Raw genomic sequence first — 18,368 nt, forward strand, 5'->3', positions numbered from 1 at the left:
AAAAATGTATTAAAGCAAATAGCAGCACCCAGCATGACTTTTTGTGATTTTTTTTTTAGAGGTCCAGTTAATTTATGACTACGTGAAAAAAAAATTATGAGTAGGTGATATTTCACTGAGTTGATTTTCTTTTTAACCTTCAATTCTTTTTTCCCCCCATAATTTTATTGAGTAACAAATAGCAATGGACAGTTTGAAATCAAATTAGTAGGACAGTTCCAAAATTAACACATTGCATACTTTCTTCCTAGTGGTTATTTGTAGTACAAGATGCAGACATGATATCCTATTTACAAACACTATTAGAACAAATCCCTCTATTCATTGAATTAAGAGAACAGCTGTATATTTATCCTAACCATTTTGAATACATAGATACAAAATGGTCATTCATCTGTATCCCCCCTTTTTTTGTTTAGTTCTGTCATTTAAATATTATAGGTGTGTGAACTCAGCAAAATATTCCAAAATAGTCCAGTAGTCCATAATAGTACTGGGTTTTCTGCGTGACTGGCAATGTCAGAAGTTGTTGACCTGAGTTCCCTACAGCTCATCATAACCACACGAATTTACTTCTTATACTTCGTTTTTATACTTTTCTGCTGGATGGTTAAGACCAAGATAAAGCAGGACCTATGCAACAAAAGTTGTAGCTTTTGTATCTGATAAGGTCAGTGAAATCCCCTCAGGATTTATCCTGAGACCCTGTACCTCGGTTTGTAGATCCTTTGTCAGTGTCAGCCATGTTTTAACTCTCAATTCTTGAATTACATCTTTTAGATATGTCTGTACATGAGCCAAAAGACACACGTGCAAAATTATCCATGACAGCAATGTTAGGACAGTTGACCAGCTGGAAGCAACCCAGCTGTCCCTGTGTGGTGCACTAGATAAGAAATTGGGCTCTATGCAGACATGGAGTCCACATATCCATAAAAAGACTGAGGCTGGTCTCTGTGTATTGATATGGGAAAAAGTGATAAAAGCCAGCCCCCCCCCAAATAAGGCAATATGGTAGGAGAGAAATGAATATATATTCATTTGTTTGTACTGTCTTAATAAAACACGGTACTAAACTAGAAGTAGGAAAAATGGCTGCTCTACACTGGTAAATGGAATTAGGAGCTTGAGACTTCTAAGTTTAAACCTTTTTATGTTTTATGCGTGAGCCATGTGAGAAAAAGTCTTAAAAACTGGCTTTTGTCTTCTGAATGTGAGGTCTCTCTCTGAAATTCTATGCGTATGAACACTTCCTGTGTGCATCAGATTTGTGCAAGGACACGCCTCACAAGGCCCACTGCTTCAGCAATAGCTGGAGTCACTTAAGGGGCCTTCTTATGTTTTCCGCTTGGCTCTCTAGATCTAGCCAACTGGTTCACCTTCTGTTTACGGGACAGTGAGCTGTAGGAACACAACTGTAACGCTCATCTCACACTTCCCTGAACAGAGAAAGACAAAGAACATGCCACACCAGCTTGCTGGTGCCTGCCCCTCAGCAGTGCTTGGCTGCTGCTTTCTTTGGCACCCTCAGAACCGTGGCACGCTGATCCTCATCAGCAGAGGGAGGCACGATCACTTCTCTCTCCAGATAGCATTTACTCACTTCAAAAGATCTGTAGGAAATGACACACTGCACTCAGCAACCACATCTTACCAAACATACCGTATTTTTGTAATATTTCACAGCTTCTGCAAGTACTAATTAGAGAGAATAATTTTAAAGAGGAATCCCTAGTTTGTCTAATAAACAGCACAGGCTAAGCTACAGAGTGAGAATGAGGCCGAACGTGCGAGGCCGAGAGCTCTGTGCACCGGGCAGGCCAGCTCCCAGGTCCCCTGGCAAGCTCCTCATTCGCCCCCTGCCTCCCAGCTCAGTGTGATGGCCCTAAGAGCGAGTGTGGTAAGAGAGGTCCACCCACCCCACTTATGGCTGTGCCATATGTATAATTTTGTGATGATCTAATATGAACAGTGTCAATACCTGCTTATGTTTTTTTTCCTGTTTAATAAATACTTTAATGTAAAGTTGGAATGTGAAAATACCTCAAACATGAAGCATTCGCCAGGATAATGGCCCACTGTGCGGCTCCATAATTATATCCTGCATAGAAAAAGCTCCTTAATCACAGGGCTGGGGTTGATCACTTAGTCTCAGAGGCACAGAGCTCAGGGGATGGACAATGCCTTTGCTTTTAATTCTCGGTGCGACTCCATGTTCCTCAGTTTTTCTTCCCGCAGGGATTTACATCAGCAGATGTTCCAACAGAATAAAACTGCTCTTTTCCAAGCTAACTTAAAAACAGCAGATACATGTTCCATTATATGTATTTTTAAGACTACGTGGGCAGATATGGGTCTGAAATGCCTATGCATTAGCTGCCTGGGGTGTGTTTTCCGTTAGCAGTGGCAATTTGGCCTAAAGCAAATATAGCAGGATCACAATATATTCAACTAAACTTGGTATGGCACTAAAGCTTTTTTCAATATACCTTACATTTCTGAAAAATTATTAGGTCATTTGAAAGTCATAAGCAGTTGCAGTCTTATTTTAAGCAGGGGATTCTGATTCACCTTTGAGGCAGGTCATTCCATGACCTGGGAAAGACACCAAGGTGAACCAATACAAACCAAGCCATCTCACATACACTTGCAGAAATGACAGAGGCCGAGACTGGCAGCTCCAGGTTTGCTCAACGAAACTTTCAGAGATACAGAAGCATCTTCGTCTCTGCCAGGCTGGGCATGGAGATGGGTGTGGCTGGCCACATGTGACATGGCTATTCCCAGGATACAGAAGCTGAAGAAGTCAGGTATGTGGCACAACCCCAAAAGGGAATCTCGTCCTGGCATCCATGGCTCAGTGTGGATGGACCACGTGTCATTTCAGTCTTAATGCCCCTGACTCTATGAAGTCACTCACTCTGGACACCCCCATCCTGACCTGTCAGCCCAGCAGTGAGCAGAGAATGGGCCAGTACCCTGCAAGGAGCGGTGACCGTGCTCTTGTCAGCTGTACTGTGCTGATGCAGGGCTGCTGCCGCCTGAGAGCTGAAATGGTGGCCTGCATGGGAATGAGGTAGTCTTGGTACCCTGTATGCAGGGGGCTGGCTGGGAGCGCTCAGGTGAGGCCTGGGCATGGCCTTCTGACTTGCACATATGCGTGATCTTCTAAGCCTTCCCTTCCACAATCTGCAAAGCACTGGGAAAGTCCTGTCTGTCCAACACAGGGGTGAAGGAGACACAGGAGCTAAGGGCTGGGCTGATAGGATCAGGGAGGGATGGAGGGGAGGCTACCAGCAACCAGGCAGAGGCATGGCTTTGCCGGGCCCACATATTACACAGACTGCAGAAAGAGGTGAGGTGAGAAAAACAAGCCGGAGGGAGGAAACAGGGCCTCAAATGCACTGTAATTTGGCCTTGGTGGAAACCCAGTCTTATTTTATATTCACATAGTGGCTGCCCATTGGAATCAGATGTGGAGCTTGAAGACTCCAAGTATGGGGTCTGGGCTCATTCATTCATTTTAAGACGTTACCAATGATTCTGAGAGCAGCTGCTGGCAAACATAATGGGTCTATTTCTTTGGACTTTGAGTAATGGCCTCTGTAAATAAATCTACAGTGTATAAAGTTTAAAATAGTGCTGAAGTGGACAAAGACAATCACAAATTAACTGCATCTGCCCCATTAACATCCCTGCTGAGACACTATTCCAGTTGAAAAGGTCCCCTCAAATCTACAGGCCTCCACTTAAGCTCCCCTCTGTGACTCACCATGAAGGGCCCATTTCCCGTTTACTGCTTTCATTCAGAGCTGGCTTCACAAAGAGATTCTCTGCTCCTTATCAATCTTTCCATTTACTTGTAGTTTCTCTACCACAGGTATAAGGTTAGGATGACAACCTGCAGCCATCATCCCTCTTAAAAGCTGTTTAAAGTACTTTGAGTTCCTATAGAGTTCCCTGGAGGTCTTTAGTGGTCCCTGGTATTCACTATATTGAGACTTTTGTAGATTATCCTGCTATTAGCAATACTTGCCAGCTAGATCAAGATTTTATCTGTTCTCTACCACTGACTCATTGAACAAATTTATCTGCTTTCCTTTAAGCTTTCTCATTTTTATGCATTTAGTGAGATGGTTCAAGGAGCATCAGATAGAGGCAAGTGAAGAGGAAAAATCCTCTTCTGTTATGCAATGCATCACACGAAGAGGTGTGTGTGTGTATGTGCGCACATGTGTATGTGCTCGTGTACGGACAGGCATGTGTACACTTGTGCATGCATGAGATGTGAGGCCTTGTGCGATGTTAGGAAACTGGCTACTAGTCTATGGCTCAGGAAATTTCATCAAGAGGTACATGATGGGATTTGTGTTTTAGGTGCAGCGAGTATAAGCGAGGCTTGGGAGACTGGGTAGCAAGAGCTAACGGTGGAGTGGAGAAAAGAGATGTTTAAAATGTATTACTGAGATAAAGCTGAAGGTCGGATTCCCATATGCCTTAGTCCATCCCCTCTGTGATCATAAAACACTGAGTCATTTACAGATAACAGACTTAGCAGACGCAGTGCCTAGTGGGCCTGCTCCTCGGTGCTGACACCTCCTGTGTCTCCACACAACAAAAGCACAAAGGGCTCCCTAGGATCCTTTTATAGGGGAACTAATTCTTTTCACAAGGGCACTGCCCTCATGACCTAACCAGTTTCCAAATCCCCTGCCTTTTGACAACAACATATAGGAAACTGGAATCTGACACATTAATTTTAGAAGGACACATTCAGACTACAGCTTCATATGATTAAGCAATCATCCTACTTCTGGGTATATACCCCAAAGAATTTAAAGCACAGACTAAGAAGACAGCTACACACTCATGTTCACAGCGATGCAGAATAACCCGAAGACGGAAGCAACTCAAGTGTATGTCAGAGGAGGCAGAAATAAACCAACGTGGTATACACATACAATGGCGAATTCTGTAGCCTTGGGAAATTCCGACACACGCCAGAACAAGGACAGATACTGAAGATATTATTGTGAAGTAAAGAAAACGTGTCGTAACAATCATATACTGTTGCAACGATGAATGCAAATCCCGTGTCTCCTCTCCATTGACCGCAGCCGCCTGTGTCCCCATGAGAACGGATCAGAAGTGCCCATCCCTGTGGAGACCACAGTGAGGTAAGGAACACAGACTATTTGTGGTGCACGTTTCACAGTAAAACACAGGGTTCTGAGGTACAGTTCTTGGTCTCCAGGGCTCAGGTGACCAGCAAGAGTTCTTTCTCCTATTTTTGTTCTTATTCCCTACAAATAAGTATATTCTCTTACCTCCCTCAAAAATCAAATGCATAGAGCCCCCCCGCAACCAAAATCCAAAACCAACAAGCCAACAAACAAAAATCAAATGCAAGTTCTGAAATTTGTAAATACAAACAGCTCTTAGGGGGAGGTTGATTTTTCTAAGGAGGTATACTCTTCTAAACATAAAAAGCAGTAGCAAAGAGAACCCTATCTCTATGGGATAGTATAAGAAAAGGTAAAATTGCTCAGTTGGCCTTTACTGAAAACCCTTCTAAGAAATACACTTTTCTTAGAAACCCTTCTAAGGACACAAGTGCTAGTAAGGTCCCTGTGCCCATCCACCTGCACTCAGACCTGCCTAGGGTTGCAGACTTCCCTGACAGGGATGTGGTCAGAACTCAGGCTCCTAATGAAGAGTACACCCACACACTCAGTATTTCTTCCAAAAGTGCCAGTCACAATGCACCCTGACCATCCCCTGCCCCTATATCTGGAAAATGAACCCAAGGGCTGTGTGCTGAGCCTCATCCTCAGCTTTCTTTGTCTCTTTTCTTTTAACTTGAGACAAGGTCTTGTAACTCATTACTTTGCCCAGGTAGGGCTCAAGCTTGTGATCTTCTTGCCTCAGTCTCTCAGTATGCATCAGCATGCCTCACCCAAAGCTCTTTTCTTAAAGCTGCATTTTGATGAGACACCACTGCGCAAGTGTAAGAGTAGCCCTTCAAATTTAACTTGTCCCCAAAGCTGCTGTCTAGTCTTGGGCCACGGCAGCAGGCAGGACACAAATGGGTGGTGTGGGGACACATGTAGTTTTCTAGACACAATGTATCCGTGGACAAGGTGGAAGGACTGTCTCCCATGACTGGGGACAGATTTTCACCTTATAGGCAGAAAAGCTAACGGAGTCAAGACTTGTGCTCGGACCTGCAGAAATGTGCACTGTGGAAAGCTGGTGGGTGACACAGAGAACTCTGTTGCACAGCCTATTTCCATTTCCAGCCACCACTGCCTGGGTACTGTTGCCATCAACTGTCAGGCATGTAGCTGAGCAATGCAAGGCTGTTGCGTAGGGCAGCTCTCGTTATGAGGACAGAAAAGGCCAACAACTTGGATAGGAGTGCCATTCTAAACAGGGGCTATTTAGAATTGGCCTTATTGAAACCATAAATATTTCTGATATTCCTGTCTATTTTCTATGACCAAGAATAAGCAAGCAGAAAAGTTTGACCAGCTGAGATGGTGTGAGGGAAAAAGTCACTTGGATTTACTGAGGTTAAAGGGGAGTATTTTCTACCTATTTCCACAGTAAATAGAAGCTTCTCCCTGAGGGAGTGTGAGGAGACTGGAGGCTCCCCATGTGAGCTGTTCGTCAGACACAAATCTCCAAGCTCAGGCCCAGCCCTTGATTCTGAGGTCATGGCAGAGAGCAAAAACCACAGACACAAATAAGACTGGCAGCACAAGGGCTTGCTGAATTCTTATTCTATTTTAGTATGCTTTGTGTCTGCGAAACTTGTGATTAAGATGCTATGAGACAAGAGGGGGCAGTCAGAGGAGGACCTCAGAGCTGTCAAACCCCAAGGTTGGCTGCCGACAAGGGTGTCTGGAGAGAATTTTTAAGATGCACAGCTGTTCATAACAAGGCTTGCTCACTGGAGAAATCCCTTTCTGGGAAGGATGTGGTTTGTGAGGGACAGAATACGACTGTGAAGGATGGAGAGTAATTTTTCAGATGCTAGAACACTGCAGAAGTTGAGAGAAATAAAATGGCGCACACAAACTCAACCTGCATCAGAACTTTTCAGGACAAAGTCAACTGTGGGAAATACATAGTTCTTTCCCCTCAGCGAGGCTGCAATTGTAAACACCAGGAAACAAGAACACACCACGGGAAGACTCATACAAAAGGAAGTCTTTCAGAACAAGATTTATTTGTAGCAAGTAAAATTTATAAGCCTTTGGGAGGCTACAATAACTTAAGGAAAAAAGTGTGACTTTATTTTCTACTTGAACTCAAGGAGTTTCCCACACATTACACAGCAGCAGGTGCTGTGGCAGCAGGTTAAAGAGAGCTTGGCACAGCACGGATCCCTACTGTGCTGAGCTCAGCCATCTGATGGGTCTTAGGAAGGCCAACGCTCCACTCAAAACACAGACAGCTCCACTAGGAATGAAATTAGACCCCTCAGCTCTTGGCTGAAGTGTGAATATTCTCTGCTTTTCTCACCAGATCCCAGCAGAAATAAATCTTGTTCTTCCTGTTTCTCATTGAGGAGATAATAAGTTCATACTTAGGCTCCTAGGGGTCCGGAGCATGGCAGGACCTATAATTAATGGGGTGAGCTAATCAGTAGTTGCATCCTATGCGGCTGCATTTAGCTCAGGGCATGACTAACCCACAGCTGGAGGACAGCCCCAGAGTGTGTCACAGCGAGTGTACCGAGGGCATCAAGGGCAAGTGATGGAAGCCACTGGAATGTTCTCAAATTAACAGAAAAGAAACAGTATGGCAGAGTACAGAGATACTCCCTCAGGAAAGGGAAACAGCATACTCTCAATCTGGAAGAATGGGCTACCTGCAAGTACTGCAAGAAAGGACTACACACAGAGCAGCTCAAGTGTACAAGCATGACCCTCCCACACCTCCGCAAAAGTGACAGATAGATTGGCGTTTCTTCAAAGGCCTTAACGGCTCAAATAGCATTTCAACAGGAGAGAAGATACAGCCAGCATTGTGCAGTACAAATGTAATATAGGCTGTACACGAATAGTCAAGATATTCTTAAAGCCATATGAAATAAAATTAAAAAGTATTGTTTTTATGGTGCTAGAGATAGAACACAGGGCCTTCCAATGCTAGGCAAGCGCTCCACCTGTGAGCGGTCCCCTCAGCCCAGAAAACAGGCAACTTAATGATGCACTCAGCCTCGTCTATAGTCCTTCCCACATGTGATGACTATAATGTAAGGACACTAGCTTCTCACACACGCCAGTGCAACTTACACCTGCAGCACACCTCTATCCAGGTGAAACACTCTTCAAGGGTTCAGCACCCACATCTGTTTTACGGTTGCCATGGTGAGGCCTCTGAGACAAAGAGTCACAAACTCTGTGAGAACCTGTCATTGTCCTGCTCCGATTGTCTAAAGGAGTCACCTAAGAATACCAAATATTGCCCCTCTCATCCGCTCTGGTATTCCAGCCTAAAAGCACTTCTTCCCAAGGTGCCTTCCTGGCAGCTGCAAAGCTCTGCACCAGGCGCTGCCCACCACACCTGGTCTTGCAGGGTCCTGCTCCATGCCCTGCCCAAGTGGGCAGTTGTGAGGTCTGGTTTTTCAAAAGCTATAAAAATGGAATGGTTATCTTCTCAGGCCCGCATATTTAATTTCTTAGAACTTAATGCTAACAAAAGAAAGAACCTGAATGACTCAGGAACTGGATTCAGAAACTAATTCAGGAGAGCTGAGAAGGCTCCCCCTTCCCCTCCCTGTGTGTTTCCTGCACACCTGCAGGTGGGCCATGTCTGCTCTTTCTCCTCCATGGATGAGTGGTACTGGCTCCCCCACAAAGCAGCCCCTTCTTCTCTTCCAAGCTGACATCACATCACGCCTTATACTACAACCTCAGGAAAGAAGGAGGTCACTTCTTAATATTTCTATGTATCAGGTGAAATTCTGATTCCCACTCAGTGCCTGACAGATCAGAAATGCACAGGGAGCCAGTAAAATGCAATGATGGTGCACCTGATTCAGAGAACAACAGACAGCAGGAGCCACTGCCCTTTCCTGTGGCCCTACCTTTGTGGTTGAAGATGCCTTCCATCTCCATGCTGCTCCTGGAGTGGGCGATACAAAGAGAGCCACAGGGCACCAGGCCTTCTGCTGCAGGGGACCTGTCAGTGGTGCGCACCAGGCACCAGTCAGGCTTGTCATGTGGACGCTCCAAAACCTCAACTGTCTGGCCACGACGGATGGTCAGCTCGTTGCTGTTGCATGCTGTGAAGTCATGGATCACCACAGTCAGCTCACAGCCACCAGAGAGCTGGAGAGAAACAGAGGAAGAGGGACAGGTCAGCAAGCACAAGCGACAAGCTTCCCTCTGTGGGCACAGCTGAAATTCAGATCACATGGAGAGAAAGTGGTGGCCACACTACCCCTTTGGTGCCCTTGGGAACCATGCAGATAGGTATTTTTTCCGGTTCCAACACTGGGTTTTAAGGTTCATGCCAGAATGTGGTATGTTTTGCCTCAAAAAGTACTCTAAACTTACGGCAAGCCAATTAAAATCTATTTAAATTAGACTTAGCTTATTATGAAATATGACAATAAAATGAAGTAACATTCCACTCCCAATTCTGTTCAGGATGGTGACTGGGCCTTCCTTATACTGGAGTATCTGACTGCCTCGGCAAAAAGAAGACAGGCTGGATACCCTGGAACAGCTCTCCTCAGGACCTGTTGAGGGCTCCCTTTCCACTCTGCATTTCATCATGGTACTTTACAATGACGCCCTAAGCAGCCAGTAAACAGGTTTCATCAGTTTGCTGTGAGCTAAAAGACCAAGCATGTAGTTCTTTTGCTGGGAGGAGACAGAATGTCTCAGGCACAAAAAGACTGGGCAGCTCAAGTAAAAACTGTGTCTAGTTCTAACAGCAACCCACCTGCTGTGCTGCTCCTGCCCTCAACTCTTAGGCCTCTAGGCCCAGCTCCTGGCCTTCTTTTGTCAGGCCTTCACTCTGAGTGCCTTTTTCTTCTTACTCACTTCCATTTTCTGCCAAATGACACTACTCAGCCTCCACAGCTCCATGAAGACGGACCTCCACACTCCCTGCTGTGGGCCAGGCGCGGCCTCCCATAGCCTGTGTCCTGATGTCTTATCCTGGAGTGTAACTCATCAGCTCACTAGCATCTCTCCTACATATGAACCCCGACTCCAGGGGGGCCCGGGTTCTGTCTCCCCACACCTCATACTGTTCCTCCCAAGGATGCACCAGGGCAGTCCTGTGCTTGACTCCTGCTGCGTACCTGGCACTCTCCCCTCTCCCTCCATGTATGAGGCCAGGACAGGACTCAGCATGCTCAACTGCCAGGTGTTTCTCTTCCGGTGGTGCCTCGGGCAATACTGTCAATGACAATCCCCCAGGGTCAACCACTTGCACTCTTTTGGCCTCCAAAGGCCATCAACTGGGCTCCAAGGTGACCTGCTGACTCTTCCCTGTACGCAGCAAATGTTTCATTTCCTGTTCTGCAGTGACCTTGTAAGTGACCTTCCTGATTGACTCCGTGCTTCCCTTAGTCATCTGCACATTGCTGTTCCTCCTACTAAAGAACATCCTACTCAAGAGCCTCAGCGCAAGTTCCTTGGCACAGGCTTCAAGGCTCCACCTGCCTTAGCAGGTCCACCTGCTCACATCCTGCAGTGCCCTTCTGCTACCTCTGAGGTGGCACTCACATGCCTGGCCATGGCATCCCCATGTCTGGGTGCTTCCATACCCCCAGCTGATCGGTACATTCCCTGTTTGAGCCCGCTGAAAAGCCTCTCCTACACCTGCCAGGCCCAGAATTGTTTGGCAGCAACTGATACTGCAATTCTGAAGTGAGTGGTGTCTGCTCCCACCCCCAGACAGCAGGTCTGTGTCACTTTCCTGCGAACTTCAGTGCCCCCACCTTGAGGGCAGAGACAGGGCCCATGTGGTCCTTACAGAGCGTAAGGGCAAGCACATGACTTGCCGGCGCACCACCAGAGCAGAGTTCCCCTTTGCAAGTATTCAAACATTTGTTGAAAATAATAAAACACTCGCTCTAACGAGGAAGGCAATGCCTTTGGAAAATACAAGTGGAGCATAGCTTTTGCTCTGTGACTTCGGGAGCTAGCTGTGCCCACGTTCCATCTGCACAAAGTCCCATTCTGTTGTTCATGTCACTTGAAGGCTGCAGCAGTGTTGGGGACACAGTCCCTGTGCTAAGGAGGGGGAAGGAGCAGCCCGGCCTCCTGCCCTCAGAGGCCCCTGGACATATCCAGGGGCCTGGGGAGCCTGCGCCTCCTCCAGCAGCTCGTGCCTGAGCTGTGTCCCAGGCCACAGCACACCCCGAGGGCTGACTGCTGCCTTCCGTCATGCTCTGCAATGCCAACTGTCCTGCTCTCATGGCCTGCCTCTTAGGGAAAGTTTGGAGATTTCTAATGAGAAACACATGTCTGCTAGACAACCACAAAGAGTACAACAAAACAAAACTAGTCTACCATAAAGACTAACAATCAACAAAGCGAATCATCTTTGGTAGGCCAGAGAAAATGTCCACAAATGTTTAATTCCCTTTTAAGTCTTGCAAACTTCTCCATGGGGCTAGCACACTAACGTACATACATGTCTCTGAACAAAGGTGCTAACGTGAAGAGGCTATGGTAGAAGGCCACTCTGGAAAAGCATTTTCCTCGCAGAATCAGTGCTAAGGATTGGTTAATCCCTACAACAAAGCGAAGCAGAGCTCCCTGTTCCAGGGCAACAGGACCAGTCTGTGAACTCCAACAGGGCCCTGCTGCCCTGCCCTTCCTGTGTCCCGCAGGCCTGGCCTCAGCTTCTGGTAGGGGTGAGTGGGCTGCCTTGGCTTTCTTCCAGCAGCCTCAGCGCAGCCCCTGGGAAGGACACCACCTCATCTGGGGCTTCAATGCCTTTGTTCTCCAGGGTCTTAATTTTCAGACTGCTCACAGCCAAGCAAGAGTTTTGTGGGTGGGGGAAGTGTGGGAACGGGGAGAGGGGCTGCCCGAGAAGGAGAATTAAGTTAGACTTTTTCTGGCATTGATTTTTTAGCCCCTTACAGAGTAACCAAAAATGATTGGAACCATCTGTGTACTTGACAGAAGAAAAGAAATAAAAATCAAGCCTGTTCTGACAAGAAAAAAAAGTTAAAACATTTTTGATGTTTTTTTCTAGAACTTAAAAAAAATCTATTATCAGGGTAATATTTCAAACAGTGCTAAATTATCACCTTAGAAAAAAATCTTCATATCTCTCATTCAATGGGCTTTACTCTTAAGCAGAGAGATGAATCACACCCACATCATTAAGGGAAGGAGCAGACGGGTGCCCTCCCCAGAGAAGAGCTGTCCTGTGGATTTTCCTCACAGCGTGCACACAGGTATTTTCAACCTCTTCCTACACAACTTCTCTTTTGTGTAAGAAAGCTGTAGTAAGTACTTTAAGAAACTAATATAAATCATCACTGTTTTTTAAGAAAATTTAACTTCCTACTGAGGTCAGATAACGTACCTTACAGCATTAAAGGTGAGGAAGTCTCCCTCCCAGCGTTTCCACCCTCAGCCACTTGTTTTCATCACTATGTTGACGTTATCACTTCATTTCTCTAGTTTAAAAATCATGTTTCTTTTACAGCCATGTTTTGTGAAAGTGTATCTTTTTCATTTTAATACATTTTACAGACTTCTATCATGGACTTAACACATACATTTAGTTCAAGAACACAACAGATTCCATGACTTACATTAACACTGGTGAACACACATCCAAAGATAGATTTTAAAAAACTGTTTAGGTTTTCACCTTTAAAATATTAATGTGGCAACTATTAATGCACATGAGATGGCAATAAACAGACTGTGGGGCCCAGAAACATGGATAATTAGCACAACCGAGACAGGGCTCTGGCTGCTTCTTTCCAGAATGACTGAAAAGAACAAGTTCCTGCCCCTCACGTAAAGAATGACAATCCTTTGGTCACAGATTTGCGAATCTTTAGCAGTCACTATACAATTTCACTCTTTACCTAACAAAAAAAAACAACAAACCATGCCCTATGGCTGCCCTGCCTCAGCCTTAGCTGAACAGGCCCTGGCAGGGGACTGCTCCGCAGTGGGCGTGCCTACAGCTGCCTCTGTCCACTTTCCCCAGCAGCCCCCATCCTGGTGTGGTATAGTGTTGTGTCACAGGAACACATAGTTCTTGATAGACAACAGCAAACACCCAGTCTGCATGCCCAAACTGAGCTCTAGACAGGTCTGGGAGGTGGCACTGAGCTCTTTGGAGTGGCACAGTAGGTAGTGTAGCCTCCTGCCAATGAGGCCATTTCAAGAGCCCACAGCCTAAGGTGTCAGAGGTCAACTGCAGGTGGGTATCTGGCCAATTTCTGGAAAGCAATTCAGAAAGAAAGAGGAAATGTGGTCTAACAAAAGCTGGTTTTCTCCCTAAAGAACAAAGTGTATAAACTCTTCGGAACAGTCGTACCCTATAGCCTGCTTCAGAAACCTCACAAAAGAGTCATGTGGTTTCATGAAGGTTTCACACAGAGCAGAGCAAAAAAGATTACTTGGTTAAAGGGGATTAGCGAGTACAGCTCCATTACTGGCAACAGCCACAAAAAAGTTGGCAGTCGGCAGCTGGAATGATCCCCGGAACAAATGCAGCCATGCCCCAGGTTCTTGCCCACTGCGGGCCACTTCACAAAGGCAGAGCTTATTAGCAGCCGTCTTACAGCCTGACAACAGGCCTCCCACCACCACGCCAACGCCAGTGCCAGTGCTGGTTTACCTAGGGTTAGCATCATGAAGAAGCATTTATGAAGGTCTTGTTGCTGGGAGTCTGAAAGACAATTACTGCAGGTACACAAAGAAACCTGGGAGAACTAAAAATGGTTATGATGGTAAATTTTGTTACAGCTTTTCACCGGAATTAAAAAAAAAAAAAAAGCCCCAAAAATCTATGAGAAAAAACAAAACACAAAACCTTTCCAAAACTAGCAGTTTACCATGTCTGACATTTTATCTCCAAAAGAATTTGTGGGTGCAGTGTGAGAGATGGCACTTACTCTGCTTTTTACCAACATAATCACACACTGGGCTTGTGATGTAACAGACACCTAGGAAAGCTTCCTTGAACGGCCATACACATGATCTGGAGCAGAATGCTGGATGTAAGAACGCTAAACTTAAGAGCCAACTAGAGAGGCAGACTCCAACTGCCAAAGGGAAAAGCAGGGCGAGGACAGCTATGCTCGGGTGGCGTGGGAATTAAAAGCCCTGCTCCCGGGAAGGTGGAAGCAGGATCTGCCTCACACTGGTAGGCTCGGGGGGATAAGACACTTCTTAGGATGGCTTTGCTAGAAGGGCCTTCTGCTGGTTTTCTCTGTAGAACTAAACTATTAGCTAGTCAGCCCGGGCATCTCACCAGGAGGGGCGAGCTACAGTTTGAATCAAAACTTCATCATCATTTTTAAAAGTAACTTGGATCATGTCATATAAAATTTATACTAAAAGCATTTTTCAGTGCCTCACTATTTTTTTTTTTTTTTTTTTGCTGGTACTGGGGATCAAACTCAGGACCTTTTGCTTGCCAGGGAGGTTCTAATGCCACTGAGCTATATCCTCAGCCCTAGTGCCTCACTATTTTTATCTAGCTGTGCCTGGTTTGGGTCTGGCTGCTGTGCTCAGCTCCTTCCTGCTGCTGCCCTTGAGGCTGAACCTGTTGTGCCCCTCTGGCAAGATTTTCTGCTCCTGGACTAGCTGGGTAGTTCTATCCTCTGCACTCTCTGCAGGGATGGCAGCTGCAGGGTTTCACCCCAGGCTTGTATGCCAGGCCTGAGCTGAGCCTGGGGGCACAAGGTGGAGTAGGGGGGAGGCAGCTCTCCCACACTCACTGGGCCTGGGCTAGGACTGGGTCTGGGGGTTCCCGGAACGCGGCAGAAATTCCTACTCGGCGGGCGGGGTGGGGGAGGTGCTGCGGAGTGGTGGGGGGCGTCCCAAGGGGGTGGAAGAGGGTCTTACCCACTCTGTGCCTGGGCTGGGACCAGTAGTAGGTCCCGCCGGCGCAGGGTAGCAGGAATCTCTCCCACACACTCACCGGGCCTGGGCTAGGACTGCCTCACTATTTTTATAAGCACTTTTAATTTGTTACATTTCTAATCATTTCTAGTAAATTTTTCAAAAATCTGCCTTTTCTTAGAACTAAAGTTTCTTACTGTAGCTTGGGGGATTTTGTTTCTTGACTGGGTGAAGTTACAATTGGCTGTGTTCATTTAGGGTTTTAGGAGGGCACTTTAGAGATGCTACAAAAAAGCACAGGCACTTAGGAAAATAGAAAACAAAGATTAATAGAAGAAGGGAACAAATAAAATGTAACTTATCCCTGCATCTACTGGGAGGAAGACTCACAGCTGTGGATGAAAGAACCCACAATATGAACATTCTGAGGTCTCACTGCTAGGAAGACGTACTGAGCAGGTGCCACGTGCTGTGCCCACTCAACAGTGTCCCCACTGCTGGGGAGCTGCTCAGGTATGCAAGACCGGGCACTCAAGGAGGGCCATTCACTCTTAGGGCAGTTTCTAGCTCCTAACAAACAGTGGGATTCTAAATTCACTGTGGGGGTCGGGGAGATGGCTTAGTGGAATAAGCGCTTCCCTGGCAAGTGCAAGGGCCGGAGTTCAATCCCTGGTTCTGCCAAAAAAAATAAAATAAAATAAAATAAAAAATAAAAAAATTCACTGTGACCAAAAATTTTAAATTAAAAAAAAAATCTATTGTGATCACAAGCATCCAGAAAGAGGAGAGACTGAGGCTGATACACACAGCAGTCAGCAAGGGGAGCGGCCATAGAAGTCAGCCCAGCAGAGAGGCAGGAGCAGGAAGCTGCTAGTATCAAGAAGAGGCCGCTATTCGTGCAGGGCTCCAAGTACGCTAGGCACTGTGCTAAGCACTGTGCACCTGTTCTGGTGCTCCCAACCCTGCAAGGGGAGTAGTACCAACCCCATGTATAGATGGGCAAACGGAGGGACAGTTGGTAAGTAATTTGCCCATGACCAGTGGAGGAGGTGCAGAAACACTGAAGCTAAAGGTCTGCTGGTAAGTGCACCCTCGTTCATAATCACCTGCTCTTTGGTGTGTTCCTGCCCCTGCATACGTCCTCCATCACTCCCACATACAGAGCACAAGACCAGCTGAGGTCTGGAGTGCTGTCACAGGAGACAAAGCCCATGGCCTGACCCTCAGGGGACCTGGAGGACTCTGGGTGCCCCAGGGCACAGAGGCCCAGGCTCAGCCTCCACTCAGGCCAGCTGTGTCTTTCTGTGCCTGGGAGATAACAAATGGAGGCAAAATGAAGGGAACTGGTCTTCCACAGCAGGCTGGACTCGAGGGTTTTCACACAGATATTCCTTTCTTTAGAACCTGAGTTGTGCTGTTTCTTTCAAATGTACTAGAATTAACTTCTTTACATACTACCTCGACTGTAGTTTACCTACATCCAACCAAATTCCTGGAGTGTAGAATGCCATGACAGGAAGAGCTGATTTTTTAAAACACAGAGAACACAAGCCTCTAGCAGTGCATTCTTGAGATACAGCTTCATTAAGTAACCTTTCCCCCTTTTTTTCTGGCCAGCACAGCTCAGCCTGAGGGCGGGGCTGGGGCACCAGGCAGTGCTGGGGAGCAAGCATGGCCCCTGTGCCTGCCTAAACTTGCCTACACAGGCGCTTTAGACTGCTGAGCTATCTCATGGGCCCCTAAATAACCTTTTAAAAAAAATCTGTGGGTCCTTGGATTCACATTATGAGCTCAATAGAGGTCATGCGAAGTATCAGTTTCAACTGAATCTGTCACTGGTGGAAGTGAGCCTGTGTTATTAGGAGTTTTGAGGACAGCCCACAAGCGGCCCCCGAGGCTCTTGTGAAAATGCTGGCTCCCACCAAGGACATTCATCTGGCTCTGGCCATTTTGTTTGATTCCCATATTTTCTACTTTCCTTATAATACAGATTTTAGCTACATGATGTAAATCACTCTAGTAAGGTGAAGGCTGGCAATCAAGTTGCTAAAAATGCTTCTTTAACATACTAAGCATATTTAGGTACAAATTCAGTTGTAGCATGAAATACAAGGGCCTACAGAACACCAGATGATCAAATCCACATTTGCTATCTGGCTCGCCTTCTGCGGGCCCCAGGGCTGGCTTAGCACTCTCCTCCTTACCTCAGGGAAATGTGCTCAGGACAAGTGAGATAAGAATCTGGACAGCATTTGATTTGTTTGGAGCCTAAATTACATTTTCACAAGATCACTTTATCAGCTTAAGTGCCATGCAAGCGCCAGTGCTTAACACACTTTTGGAACAAAGACCAGCATATTTTTACAGTGAGGTTCTCAAAAAGGCAGGCTGCTCAGAACAAGTGTGCAGCCTGTGTTCTGCCCAGCCCAGGGCAGCCCCTTCACACTGCTCCCTAGAAAGAGGGTGTCTCCAGAGCCCCTCCTTAACAGACTCATACCCTAAACCTTTTGCGTCTCATCTGAGAATTACAGCCCAGCAAGATAACTTTTCCCTCAGAATTCTCCAAGTGGCTGAGTCAAAAACATCCCCCACCCAGATTCTGAACTGTAGTCACATTCCACGATAAGGACTAATGCAGAGCAGACATCACACGCCAAGTCAGCAAGGCTGACTGTTCAGTGACTTCCCTTCCCAGATCCATCTGCCCAGGTCATGGGGCTGGGGCTGCTTACATTGAAATATGCAGGGTGGAGAGACCCTGAGGCACATGGAAACTTCCTGTCACTGGAGATCAGGGACGGCTGGTTAAGTCTAACTGGAATTAAGATGTGCTTTGTATATGTAACAATTCCCCACAATGAAATAATGAATGTAATATAATTATTAGGTACTGCACACAAGTACTAACAAAAAGATTTTAATTCAGAGACAGTGCATTTCATAAACTAACTCAGGAAGAGATGCCCCCTAATGTTTAAAACATATTCTCTTGAATCATCTGACTCTGAAATGTTTTACTAGAGAACAAAAATGGCAGTAACTAAAAAAAATCTTTCAAAAATAAATCCATAAATGCAGGCAGTGTTAAGCTCTCTGTCATCTTCCTAAGGTCCAACGGGTGTGCCTCTCTGACTGGGCTCACACCTGGCTGTTCTAACCTCAAATGCCAATGCACAGAGAATGGAGGACACCCAGTAGCTCTTTTACTGTAGAAACATGTGTCATCATTTTCTTTTTCATACTTTAGAGCCTGTTAAGTTTCTCTAGTCTCAGTGAGGAATACAAAAGGAAATATAC

The 18,368-nt window shown here is 46.2% G+C and overlaps 1 protein-coding gene across 14 annotated transcripts in view; it reads right to left on the minus strand.

The window, feature by feature from the left end:
• Positions 1 to 18,368, minus strand: part of Trio (trio Rho guanine nucleotide exchange factor) — a 374,802-nt gene that overhangs the window by 67,215 nt on the left and 289,219 nt on the right. For 13 of the 14 annotated variants that reach the window (XR_002818831.1, XM_004644739.1, XM_023704920.1 and 10 more), the window contains one exon: positions 9,098 to 9,341. Coding sequence is in view for 13 of the 14 variants with exons in the window: in XM_004644739.1 (XP_004644796.1) it covers positions 9,098 to 9,341 (244 nt within the window). In the remaining variant the exon portion in view is untranslated. Of the gene's footprint in view, positions 1 to 7,292; positions 7,625 to 9,097; positions 9,342 to 18,368 lie in introns of those variants that run through there. The other variant, XM_023704928.1, reaches the window with a different exon arrangement.

This window comes from Octodon degus, unplaced genomic scaffold (genome assembly GCF_000260255.1).
Source record: "Octodon degus isolate 3935 unplaced genomic scaffold, OctDeg1.0 scaffold00207, whole genome shotgun sequence".
NCBI lineage: Eukaryota > Metazoa > Chordata > Mammalia > Rodentia > Octodontidae > Octodon > Octodon degus.